The following is a 13,622-nucleotide window of genomic DNA, read 5'->3' on the forward strand; positions in this document are numbered from 1 at the left end:
AACACACTTGGTGTTGATGTTTTTCAGTGATTATGGGTTTGAGCGCTCTGCACTTCTGAAGTCGGAGTCTAACAAATGCTTTGCTGACTTTTGGTTTAACCCAGAAGCACCGCCTGAAGACTGTGTGCTGGGGCAGGCATACACCAGCAGCACTGGGTAAGCTGGTTTTACATTCAACTGGCTTGATGAGGCTTCCAAAGAGGGGGAGAATATTCCAACCAGTGGCCTCAAAAGTGGTTTGAAAGAAATTCACATTTCAATACCTAAGGCGAGCCTATGAGAGAGCTAGAGAGGGACTTTTTACAGGGGCATGTAGTGATAGGTCAAGTGGGAATGGCCTACAGATGAAGCAGGATAGGTTGAGATTAGATATTAGGAAGAAATTCTTTACTGAGAGGGTGGTGAGACACTGAACAACTTGTGCAGTTGTTCCCTGGAAGTGTGGAAGTCTTGGTTGGGTGGGACTTTGAGCAACTTGGTTTAGTGGAATATGTTCCTTGCCCTGGCTGAGGTGTTGGAACTAGAAGATCATGAAGGTCCCTTCCAACCCAAACCAGTCTGTGATTCTATGAAATGTAAATAAGGCAAACTGTAAAAACTGGGAAATGCAAAAGCTGTGACTGACTTAGTGCATATGCAGAAGCTTCCTACAAATTAAGGGAAGATAATTGTTCCTTTGCATGTTCCCAGTGGTTGAAAAACTAATCTGTTGAAGAAGAGGGAGAGCTGTCTTGTTTACAGCATTTTAATGTTTTTTTGTAACATTCTGTAGCCATTTTTACACTTCTGATAGGAATGTCCATTCAAAGCCTTTTCTTTTAGCTCATTGCTTAGGTCCAGAGCAATTTTCAATTTGTATCTAATAAATTACTCTGAGGACCTGGTGACATCTCGCAAAATTTCCCAGTCTCTCATTTTCATAAGAGCAAGAAGTTCTGCGAAGAATAGTTTTTTTTCCTGACCATATGGGACACTCAGAATCAAAGGAAAGCGTTAGTAACTGTAAACAATACCACATAGGATATACACTACAATGTAGTCTGACGTCTGTGCTGAGAATAACTTGCAGCTGGCATCTATTCTGGCTTATCATAACACCATCTCAGTCAGTTGTAGAGATGAGAACCAAATGATGAAATGTCCAATCTGGCAATAGAATCACAGTCTCTGTGTATATTTGCCTTACCGAGGAAAATGATGCCTTTTGGGTTGCGGCTGACAGCTGTGATATACAGAGTGGGAATTCAAAAGAGTGACATATGACTGATTTTAAAGGACGTTTAAAAATCGCATACCTATGTGAAACTGATCTGTAAATAATTACTGTACGTGCCCAAGTATTTCATTATTAGCTCTTTAAAAGTGTTACTTCTTTCAATCTTTTATACTGTTATGTTACACAAATGTTACAAGTCTTTTAAGAAATTAATTGATTTTAGAGCAGCAGTTAAGCAGTTAGTTCTGGGTTAATGCAGAAGCTGCTTGGTCTAATTTCTTCCTGATCTTTGGGGTTTGACCCCAAACCTCTAGAGCAATGAAGACTGTTGAGTGCTAGGAAAGGGGATGGCAAGGAGGACAGAAGACTGTCTATCTCCTGGAGATAGTCAGGCACATTTCTAAGTTTGAAAAGACAGACTCTTCTAATGTATTCAAGTGAAATCCTCATCATGCTCCACACCACCCTTCTTCAATGGGTTTTCCTTAGTAAAACCAATGTCCCCAATCCAAGTACTTGCGTTGCGAATTGGTTTTGATCATGTGCAATCTTGTCTGTTTGTGTACCCAAGGAAAATGCATTAGCTACAATCACACTTGCATTTTGTGTCTCTGATGGCATTCTTTTGCTTACCTCCAGTTCACCATGTTCACTGCTTACTGTTTTTGCAGGTATAGGAAAGTTGTCTCTAATGTGTGTGAAGGTGGCGTAGACCTGCAGCAGAATGTAGCACAGCATATGTGTCCATTGATTGCTCCCAAGGGACTTCAGATCAGCATCAGAGAAGAAAGCCTGGCTGTTAGGCCTGGGGAAGATATCACCTTCATTGTCAGACAAGAGCAGGTAGTAATAAACGTTGGCTCCCTGAAAGTTTAATTGCTGCTTTTAGGGTTAATTTCACTCCTACCTGCTTTGCTGCTGAATGAAGATTAATTTGTGCTTAAGACAAGGATTAATGGATTTGGAAATATTGAAACTTCTGTTTTCAAGTGAATCAGACAAGACAGTAGACTCAGTGAATCTCCAAGTTCTACCCACAGAACAGGATTTTTGTCCTCAGCAGCAAAGGCAATAGCTTCTTGGAAAATCAAAGCAACTGGATTACCAAAGTCTCCTTGGACTGAAAATCTCAGCTGTTGTATCAGAGAAGAACAGAAATGCAGAGAATATTTAATATTCAGGTTTAAGTGTTTTTGAGAATCTGCCTTTCAGAAAGGAATGAGGCAAAGCTTTACAGAAATCAGCAAATAGCACAGCATAAGAATATTTATTATATGTTAGTCATGTTGCCAAAGATATGGGGGATTTTATGTTTATTGAGAGAGACAATGCCCTAAGGCCCTGACCAATAGCAGTGAGTAACTGCTGGATGAATTGTTTGCCATGGGTATGTTTCCTCATGCTTGTTTTTTAGCTTGTTTTTTAGCATTAGGATCTGGTAACCTGCTGTGCTCAGGTTACCAGAGTATTTGTACATCCTGGCTAACCCTACTGATTTACAAGAATATGAAGAAAATTCACACATTTTGGCAAACCTGTGCAATATAAATTGAGCACTTGGGATTTATTTCTGTAATGGAATCAAGAAAGTTACGTGCAGAACACTGGCCTGCTTAATGCTTCTCAAGCTCTGCATCCCAATGTGTGCAGTGCCCCAACAGTTTGTGTGACAAGTTCTGCTGCCTCCTCTTTCTAGAATTTGTTTGGAAATGTTTATTGTAAGCCCAGAGCATTTGGTTGCAATTTGGATTCTAATGATTTTGATTGGCAGTTTGACTTTTTTCCTACTGAAGCTTTCATGGATCTCTGTGGCAATATGAAAACCATTTAAAGTTATTCACAAATCTTCAGAAGTGAGGGATCTTGAAGACAATCTCGTGCTGTGTTTCCTGGTGAAGTCTGTGCTCTGTTCATCAAAGAGGAAGGCAAATTTAGAAGAACTGTAGCAGTTTGGTGCCCTCTATGGCTAAGAATAATATTTAAACTCAAATATCCTGAGCGTTTCTTAGGATTTAATCTATATGACAAAATCCAATGAGAATTCATAACAATTACTGAGTTTAAGAAACAGCTCTACTACAATAAACCAAAACATACTACTTTCTCCAATGAACAAAATTAATTTACTAGTTTCTGGGAATGCAGGAATGCCAGACATCAGAGAGTAAATAAAACATGCTTCTGTTATTCTTGGGCAGTTTTCAAGTGTCCTTAGAAATAATAGCAATAATGATGATGATGATAATTTTTTTTCCATAGTCTGTTGGCTGAATATATGAATAAATAATATCGTGACCATCTCCTACTTTTTATGGAAGTGGAAGCCCCAACTTCTTATAAATTTAGCTGATTTATGTGACTCTTTTGTTTTCTGTCCACTGGTCTCTTTGTTTATTGGTCTGGAAAATAGAAGTATCTTGTTGTTTTGAATACAGCACTCTCATCCTTACACTAGGGAAGCTATTTAGAATAATATAGTAAGAGAAGCTTGCATCTATTGGCTTTTAACACTGGTTTCTGTCTCATCTGGAAAAAATACTCATGTGTACTTGTTAGCATAAGAAAGAGAGAACAAGAACTCTTTGCAAGCTAATGTCATCTAAAGAGATTCCACTTACACTGCTGGCAAGAACATATCTCTTCTGCTTTAAACTGTAATATAATATATTATCTCTTCTGCTAAATTCTACTATTCTGTTGTCAAAAGAAAGAAAAAACTATTCACAGTGAAGAGGCTTTTAAGGTCCTTTATGTGTCTTGAAATATGGTGCTTAGGTATTTGATAATCCTACAGGTTCCTTATTATGGGTGTTCTTTTACATTGTAAGCAATGTTCTTTCATCTGATAAAACAAGGAAGAAAATCAACCACACTGCCAAATAACAAAAGGAGGAAATATTAGTATGTTTTCCTTTCTTCTGTAATGCCAGGGAACATAAATTCTAGCCTTGGTACCTCCTTTGATTTTCAAAGAATCATAGAATTATAGACTGCCAGGTTGGAAGGGACCTCGATAATCATCTAGTCCAACCTGTCTTGGCAAAAGCACAGCCTAGACAAGATGACCAGCACCTGTACTGCTGAATCTTAAAAGTGTCCAACTGTGGGGAATCCACCAGCTTCCTGGGGAGACTATTCCAATGGCTGATTGTTGCCATTTTGAAAAAAAATTACATTAATGCTTGCTTTTGAGATTAAATTTTGGAATAAACCTATTTCAGAGTGGCTTTTGGAGAAGTGGAGTGATTTTTGAATACTTCGATTGGTGTCAATCCTTCTCTGCTCTGATGCCCTTTCCTGTCACTTGACCAGCACATGGGTGTATACATTCCTTTCCCAGAGGCAATGAAATTTTTTAAATCAATACTGTGTTTTCACAACACAGAGGCTTTTCTATGAAGCCTGGCCCTGTAGCCTGTCTTAATTGCATGGCTGTGATGGCAAGCAAGCAGGAACATAAATACTGTTGGAGATCAAGGAAGCAGGGCAGCTCACCAAGGCAGTGCTGCCAGTAGTGTTGAGAAAGTATTACTGCTAACAGCTAAAATGAATTTTCCTTTCACTGCAATCCAAATCTCTAGTCCATGCAGCACAGGCCTGATTTCTCTCCTGAGCAGCCACACCACGACAACATGAGTAATAGTCATGTTTGTCCTCTGACAGTATTATCAGCTTTGCAGTCCTTTAGGCCTGAGTTTAGGAAGACGGTGTCATTTAAAGGAGCACTTGGCAGAAGTGCGAGGAATTATGAATTCAATGAGATGTTTGATATGACAAAATTATTTGGCTGGACTTTTAAACCCTTTCCCAAACCCAGCTTGGTAATCTGCTTCATTAACCATGCATCTAATTTTGCACTGGAGCATGGTAGTTCTGGTCATGCTTGGTGGCTCAGTATAATGCTGTACACCTCTGTATGAAGATCCCAGCTTGGGTCTTAAAGGCCATGTAATTGACACTAGGAGGCTGTGCTTAGAAGGTGCTGTGAAGAATGCCTAAGCCAATTAATTTTACTTTATAATTGGAAAGGCTAAAAGTTCACGGGATGAGTAGTAATTTGCTAAAATAACAATCTTCAATTGCTTGCAATGATATGAGCATCGCACCATTATGTTAGTTAATGTCCAGCTGCATTAAGACAAGAGTGATGATTTCTGTGCCATACAACTTGATTAGTGGTCTGAGGTGTCTAATTTTAAGGTAGCACTTTACTGTGGAAATTTGGTATTATCTCTATTGATGCACACAGCATCTGTTGCACTAACATCATTGCCATGGGTTGTAGTGGTTTTACTGCAGCTATTGCAATTGAGTCAAAATGTCTGGCAGGGGTTGAAAATGCTGCTGTGATTCAGTAAAGGGTTATAAACATGTATCCTGTCTGTTTTGGTTCTGGCCATTTAAAATGTTTTTGATATATTTTCCTTTTAGGGTGATATATTGAGTACCAAATACCAGGTAGATCTTGGAGATGGCTTTAAGGCGATATATGTGAACCTTACGATGACTGGAGAACCCATCCGTCACCGCTATGAGAATCCTGGGATTTACCGTGTGTCAGTGAAGGCTGAGAATGTGGCTGGGCATGATGAGGCTGTGGTGTTCATCCAAGTCAACTGTAAATCATCTCTTTACTTTTCTTACTTTTACCACTGTGTAAAAACCTCATGACAGCTATGAAGTAGTAAAGAAAATTACTAGTCGCAATTAGGAAAAGGCATATTTTTTCAACACCCTCATGCAGCCTTGCAGTGTTGTATGTTTTGAATTCAGAGGCTTGTAAACCTAATGTAATAGGAGATCAGAATTAATTTTATTCCAATTGGGCAGAAGGATGGCTTATTAATCTTTTAAATAACAAGTATGCCTCAGTTCAAATCTCAGGTTTTATCCATCTTCCTGATTCAAGACCCTGTTGGCAGCCTTAGCAGCCAAAATTTAACACTATATCTTTTTAAAGCTTCTAGGTGTAGTGTAAAGCAAGTGAACAGATGTGTTGAGAAACATATGAGCTTTTGTATGATTTTGAAAAATATTAAAAATCTCAGTGTTTCTAAATCTAGATTTTAGTTAGTTAACTCTCACAGAATTTTAAATGGTACTTGGATATAACTTCATGCTGGCAGGCAGTATCAATTGTCTTAGGCTTCTCTCCCTCTCCTTAATTAAGACCTAAAATACCCAATCAAACATATATAAACTAAAGAATATCATGGCACAGGGAATATCATGCACCATTGCAAGTTTAATGTACCTCAGTCATCTCATAACTGAAACAAAGAGGGAAACTCATAACTGGAACTGAATATTCCTCTTTCTTTGAGATTCAAGGCAGCTATTGCTTTGCCTGTTTTCAGATGTGTCAAAAATTCAGAAGCGAGTAACATCAAAGGAAAAGATACTCATCTTGCATTCTCCAGGTGTCTGTTTCCCCTCTGTTTTGAGTGGTGTGTCTTCCATCTTAATCCCAAAGCAACGGAAATCACTGGAGCCATATACACAGATGTGCACAGATCCATGTGCTTTATGTCAGCTTGATATTTATGTATTTTGCTGGTCAGTGTCCTTGAGTCCAGAGTTTCCAGTTCTGCTTTGATTGACAGATGGGGCCCATTTATACTAATGGCCAATCTTCTACTAAAATCAAACAGAAAGGATCACAGTCAAATTCTCAACTTCAGTTTCAGTATCTGTTTCTTTGTTATGTTTATTTTTTAAATCATTTGACAACTCCAGAGAGCTCAGGTAAATTACTTAGGGCTTCACTGTTACTGTTTAGAAGCTTCTAGGTGCTGAGAAGTAGATTAGCCAGAGAAACAGCCTGTACAAGCAATGAAGAGGAAAAAAACTCGGTGTGACATCCTTCTCTCTGAGAATAACTTCTAACCCTTCAGAGAATGATGAGCAGTAGCAAGCCCTGATGGAAAGCGGAACAAACACTTTCTCAAAATGCGCTTTTAGTGTGACCTGTATTAGGATAAACAGTAAAAATAAAAGATATCGATTTTGTTTTATGCAGTGGATTTTCAAATTGCAGAAGCCAGAATTACTTTACACAAGTAAATGACTGGTCCATTAAAGGAGTTTTGGTGCTGAAGTACAGAGGCAGCAGAGCACTGAGGCAGATGTGATCTCATCCTGAGCTTGTCTGTGGGTGCTGCACAGGGACTAGAAGGCTCATGGAAGTGTGTGGCCCAGCCTTCTTGAATAAATGCTTTCTATGTGATTTTCTCTCTTTAATTAGTGCCAACTAATTTACTTGAATCTTCTAATTTACCTAAAAAATTAAACTGCAATTTCTATGTTCTAGTGAAGCACTAATAGCCATTAAGGAACATTTTCACTGTGGAATACCATGAAAGCAGAAATGTCCACAGAGTCCTGCTTTCACTCTATCTGTGGCTGATGTATTATTCCCAGGGAATTTTTTCAGAGGCAAATGTTAAAGGGAATATTTTTCACTTCAGAGTTCTGTTGCTATGGGATGCAGGACAATTATATAAATTTTGGCTTTTCATCCAAATCATGCTTTCTGATCCAGATCACACAATCTACAACTTTCTAATGAACTGTAAGAGAAATTAAGTCTGATAGCATAAATGTGAGTAGGCAACTCATAATAAAAAGACCTGAAGAAGAGCTATATATATTGCTACATACACTGCACACATTTTGGTTTTTATGAAGCTGTGATCTTTATGGTAAGTGAATAATAAGGGAACTTGGAAAACTGTATGGAAACTACATGGAAATTATAACTTTGTTAAATAATCAAAAATAATTTAAGTCAATTAATTCATCATATTACACATTTAAGGGTGCTATGAGGCTTGTTCCCATGCATTATGGACTTGTGTGACAGACACAAGCAGGAGGACTTGCAATAATTATTCTCAGTTCTTTAATATATAGGAGCAGTAAGACTGAAATAGCAGTCATCACTCAAGTACCAAGCAACTTGCTCTTAAAAATTTTGGAAAAGAAAGCAGCCTTCTTCAGGAGCAAAAACATATCTCAAAATGATCAGTTTCCTCTGGGAAAATGCAAATTTATGGCAAAATCAAAACAGTTTCACAGATCCCTCCAGACTTCTTTATTTTACCTCATCAGAAGGAAATTCTATTTCTATGAGGAACAAATTTAATGAAATTCCTAAAATTTCTGAATTTTCTTCAAGATACCAGCAACAGGGAGAAACATTTTAACTCCTCTGGAAGCTAGTGAAGAAATCCTTTGTTTAAGCACCAAACATGTCTTGAATTCATGTAGGTGATTTAAGAGTCATTGTAGAAAATGCAGAGTGAAAGTAGAGTCTTACATTGGGATGAAGCAGCACACAGACTATGTGAAGTGAGGTGGGAAAGGAGATCAGACAACTTGTTTTCAGAGAAGTTCAATCAATTTAATCAAAGTGAGTTAGCAGTGATTCAGCTCCTGACACAGAGTAAGAGAGATACTTTAGACCAGTGTTAACAGCCTGTAAGTTTGCACTGAGATGAAAAACCTTTGAATGAGTTAAAAAATATGTAGAATGGAACAAAAATGGATGGGTTAATATTCATTCTGTGTAATGAATGAATCTTGGGCCATATAGCATTTTGGTATCCTGGGTAGATGGTGCAGGTGAAGTTAAGAAATTCTAGTTATGACATTATACTGTTATAAAGCTTTTACCTTTATGCATTCTGAAAAAGATATACTCAAAAACCTCTGAGGGAAAGGGTTTTTTTAATACAGTTACTGTACTGTGAAGCAGCACAACACTAATAACCACAACACTTAGAAGCAGATAAAACCACCATAATGATGTGTTTCTTTTATACAAATAATAGTGCTTACAGCCTTCATAGGCAAAAGTTCAGAAAGGAATAAACTTACTCTAAGGCACATTTTGGAGTACAGAGGTTATCCTATTTTGATTTGCAAATAAATGCTCCCCTGATATACACATCTATTTTAAAGCATGCATTAATGAGAGTTTCTGTGTGGTGTGAGCCTAACAGCTGATTTTTTATAATGAAAATGAGTAGTCAGCAGCATTTTTTTTTAGTTTTCTGCTTTTCCCTTAGCAATTTGAGATTTGTTAGATTTCTATTCATTTGATCTTTTGTTACTAAAAAAAAAAAAAAACGAGCTGAGATTGCCTTTTCCACTTTTTAACTGGAGTATTTGCTTATGTGTTGTAGGATTGGAAATGCACAGAAAAAATGTGCATCAGAGAAGTGCATTTGGTTGATCCGTCTCATTGCTTAAGATTTTGTTTCTGAGATTTTGAGGTGATTTGGGGGATATTTTTTTGTTGAAATGAGGTCCTTCCAATTATATCCATATCTTTTGACATGGATGTAAAAGCAGAAGGGAGGGGAAAAAAAAATTCAGGACCTGATTCAGGTGAGAGGCTTTTGGGGAAAGAGGCATTAATAAACTGATGGATTCTTGTTCAATGATATTTTGGGAACTTTGTTCAGCTCCACTCCAGGCTTTAAACTTAGAAGTGGTTCCAGTCATTGGAAGAAACCAGGAGGTGAACCTGACAGCCATCATACTGCCTAAGAACCCTAATTTGACAGTTTTCTACTGGTGGATAGGAAACAATCTTCAGGTACACAAATGGTTTTTACTGAGATTATTTTCAATCTCTTTCCAATAAAGGTTGTTCCTTTCTTTCAATTTCTAAACTATTTTCTCCGGGGGGGGGGGGGGGAGGGCGGACACAACAATTTATTGTATTTGATTACCCGTGGGGAAAAAAAACAACTTGCAGACAGGGATGGATTTGGGATCATGACATTGGTGAATGATGAAACTTGGATTTATATGCTTCTAAACTGATAATGTGAGTACTGTAAATTAAAATGCTGCACAGAAATATACATATATATTCTTTGTATAGATAAATATTTTCTGTGAGTCTAAAATAAACTGGCATATTAAAAAAATGGGATGTCTTAAAGGATATCAAAACATTGAGAGCACTCAAACAATCTAGTGATATTCATTTGGGGATCAAGGTCTAGATAAACGTGTCCTAGAGCAATAAATATCCCAGTATTTCTATTGGCAATATTTATTGTCTAGCTAGGTTAATTTCTTTTAAGGTAATTCTTTCAATAACAGATAAGCAAAATATTTTCTTTATGAGGCAGAGGAATGCTTCAAATGGGTGCAGTGAACTTTCTTCTTGTAAATGTGCTGTCTACCATAAAACCAGCCCGTATCTGTTCATTATTATTGACTTTGCCACTGCTAGAACAGGTACTGCAGGTCCACATAGTCTTGTGAAGGGTTTTGTAATTCATATGGGTGTGGTCAGGGAGCAGAGTATCTCAGCGCTGCCTTGGAGGTTACTGTGGACTGACGCTCTAAGTTGACAGTGTTAATCCTTTTGACCCTGATGTACCCCACATTTTTTTGAGGCAACTGACTTGCTTCATATAGTCTTGTGGAGTTTGTTGAATCTGCCTCAAAATCCTTTTATTTTGGTGGATCTGACTGAAACCCTAATACTCTACTGATTATTCTAGAAGAAATATTTGCCCCATCTGGCTGCTTTTCTGTTTATAAAAGATCCATTTAGGGAAAGAAACATCCTGTATTGAAAATTTTTGTTGAACAATTTGATAAAATATTGATTAATTGAAAATTGATGTGAAAACTTTTTGCTGATATTTTTAGTTACAGCCTCTTCAGACACTGTTCTTGTGGTTCTTGCTCAAATTATATTTTCAACTTTTCTTTGTTTTTTAAAGCCACTGCTTACATTGGAGAGTTTTCTGGTGACCAAGTTTGCTGAGACAGGTGATGTCCGAGTTACAGTGCAAGTTTCCTGTGGGAGCTCCATGCTTCAGGACTCAAAAGTTGTCCATGTTTTTGGTGAGACATTAGTCTTTTTCATTTTTTTTTGTTTCATATGTACTTGTTATTGTACATCTTAAGCCAGTCCTGGTACAACTGAACCTGTTGTAAAATTACGTCTAATGCCACATTTAACTCTTAAAATTGCAGGGATGAACTGTCACAAGGTAAGTCCATGAAGTGAACAGTGGGATTGTGTGGAAGAGTTTAATCTGAAACATTTTGTTTCCTCTTCTTGTTTTAAATGTTACTGTAGTTCTCAAATGCTATATGTGGAAACAGTGTTTAAGTAGTATTTTGGCCTAAAACTAGAAAGTTTCCCAGAATTTGTAAATAAATTAGTTTAAATGCCTCTGAAAAAAATGAAAATTTAGTTGAGTATGTGCTCTCAGCACTGAATAAAATGTCAAATAATTGCCTTTTATCACACTATGTCACTGTACCTTTGATGTTTATCTGAGAGTTTGGATCAAGCATAGCTCTGCTGTAATTATTGAATAACCCTTCAGCTCTTGTTCCACATTGTGCCCTGGAGATTTTTTGTGTCTTATAATGTAGTGACAAGGCATAATATACTGTGGAAAATGTCGTGCTGGAAAATTATTTACATTTGTATTTGTGCTGTCACATGTGGAAATTGTGATAAGTATAAAAGCTTCTTCTGAATGCAGAGCTAGAAGCTTTCTGATATCACGCAATACACAACATTATACATCTCTATTGTCTGGAGAAGATTCTGTTATTTTTGCTTTTATTATGCTTATTAATTTAAAATAATGTTAAAACCCACACTTATGCTAAATGGAGCTTTTATGAATCTTCTCCTTTTCTAAGATAAATGAATTTAACATTTATGCCACCACTTACGTATAAGTGCATCAGCTTTTTTTGTAATCTTTAGAAGTATAACCCTCTTAGTGTGACTACATCAATGACTTTGGCTTTCCAGCACTCCTTTTGCTCTTACTATTGACCAGTCCTGATATCAGGAGCACGAAAGTATTGGGCATGACAGAAATAAAGAAACTTTTGGAAAAGAAAGCCACACTAAAATATAATTCTGTTGGAAGTATTGGGGGAGGCAGGCTTGACTCCTCCATTCCAGGCTATCTCTATTTCTTCTTTGCATTAAGTTCCCCAGATGTTCATCCAAGGAGCACGTAGGGAGAAAGGGAAGGTTTTAAGAGACTGTTTTCTGAGGATCAACCCATTTCTAGTATTTCAGATATTTTTGGCAATATCCAGAGAAATGTTGTGGATGTACCTTGGTTTTATTTTTTCAGAGGGCAGTGGTTAGCATTTGTAATATAATTTCTGTTCTTATTTTCGTATCTGGTTTATGCAATATGTGAGGTATTCATTTTGTATGGAAAACAGGAACATGTAATGGGCAAAATCCCACATATTTATGATTTGGTAAGAATACAACCCATTGGCATATTCTCATTTCAAATAAAAGAAACCAATCACTTCTGTGTGACTTATTGACCTAAGGGAAAATTACTGGGAACATTATGACCCTAGAGCATGTATGTAAATCTCCTTTGTTTATTTCTTTTTCTTACTGATTTTTAATTTTTAGGCATAAATTTGATGATGTTGATGAAAATACAGAGAGAAATTGAGTGCCTGACAACATAGAGCAGTGGGGGTCCTAGATACTGCAGTGCTGCACAGCAAAAATAGCTAAATATAGATTTTCAGCTTTTAGTTCTACAAAACCCTTTTTGCAACTTGGTTTATCACTTGTACAAAATGTTTCTTTTTTTTTTTTCTAGATCATTTTCACGTTCTTCCATTGAAGTTTACTAAACACCTGGACATGTACAACCCCGACATACCAGAGTGGAGGGAAGACATAGGGCGGGTAGTAACACGACTTCTTGCAAAGGTGCTCTTTCAGATTGCTCGTAAAATGTTCCCTCACCAGTTGTAAAGCTTGAAGGTTAAGTTAATACCTTCTCATTTAGAAAAAAGCAGGCAGAGCAAAATAATAAAGTGAACCTCATGAGCCACATTTCAAGCAAGTTTGAGCCTAGTGTCACTTTTACGTGCAGGCTGTAGACAATGATATTGTAACGTAGACAGTTTAGGTCTAACACAGCCTAATTGGCAATTAATGCTAAATATTGCTCTCTGGGATTAGGAATAGACATATTGGCAAATACTGCTGACTCCAAAACAGGAAGAGTAGCTTTAATGTGAGAGATTTAGAAGCTAAGCAAAGGATGCTTTGTAGCATAAAAGACATCGTGTAAAAACAAAGCACAAAGAAAGAATTTATTATGCTAGTTGTGTAACTGAAAATTACATCTAATATATAGGCATGCAGTTTGTACAGCTGATTTTTTAGATCATGTTCACAAAAGATATGTGGATTGGGAATAGCTGAATCCTGTAGGTTAAATCCAATACAAAGCTCTGCAGTAGTACTGTGAGATAAGTAAAGAGCACCTCATGAAAACTTTGAACTTGAGAGCTGTGCTCTTCACATATGCACCCTGCCAGCAACTGAGGGTGCACACACTGCCTTTTGTGAAGGCAGTAGCAT

At 37.2% G+C, this 13,622-nt stretch overlaps 1 protein-coding gene across 5 annotated transcripts in view; it reads left to right on the plus strand.

The window, feature by feature from the left end:
• SORCS2 (sortilin related VPS10 domain containing receptor 2) overlaps nt 1-13,622 on the plus strand; it is a 600,944-nt gene that overhangs the window by 557,745 nt on the left and 29,577 nt on the right. For all 5 annotated transcript variants that reach the window (XM_017828054.1, XM_017828052.1, XM_017828051.1 and 2 more), the window contains exons 17-22: nt 28-156; nt 1,888-2,059; nt 5,648-5,834; nt 9,685-9,818; nt 10,966-11,089; nt 12,850-12,962. In XM_017828054.1, the coding sequence (XP_017683543.1) occupies nt 28-156; nt 1,888-2,059; nt 5,648-5,834; nt 9,685-9,818; nt 10,966-11,089; nt 12,850-12,962 (859 nt within the window). The remainder of the gene's footprint in view (nt 1-27; nt 157-1,887; nt 2,060-5,647; nt 5,835-9,684; nt 9,819-10,965; nt 11,090-12,849; nt 12,963-13,622) is intronic.

This window comes from Lepidothrix coronata, unplaced genomic scaffold (assembly GCF_001604755.1).
Source record: "Lepidothrix coronata isolate B3197 unplaced genomic scaffold, Lepidothrix_coronata-1.0 Scaffold145, whole genome shotgun sequence".
NCBI lineage: Eukaryota > Metazoa > Chordata > Aves > Passeriformes > Pipridae > Lepidothrix > Lepidothrix coronata.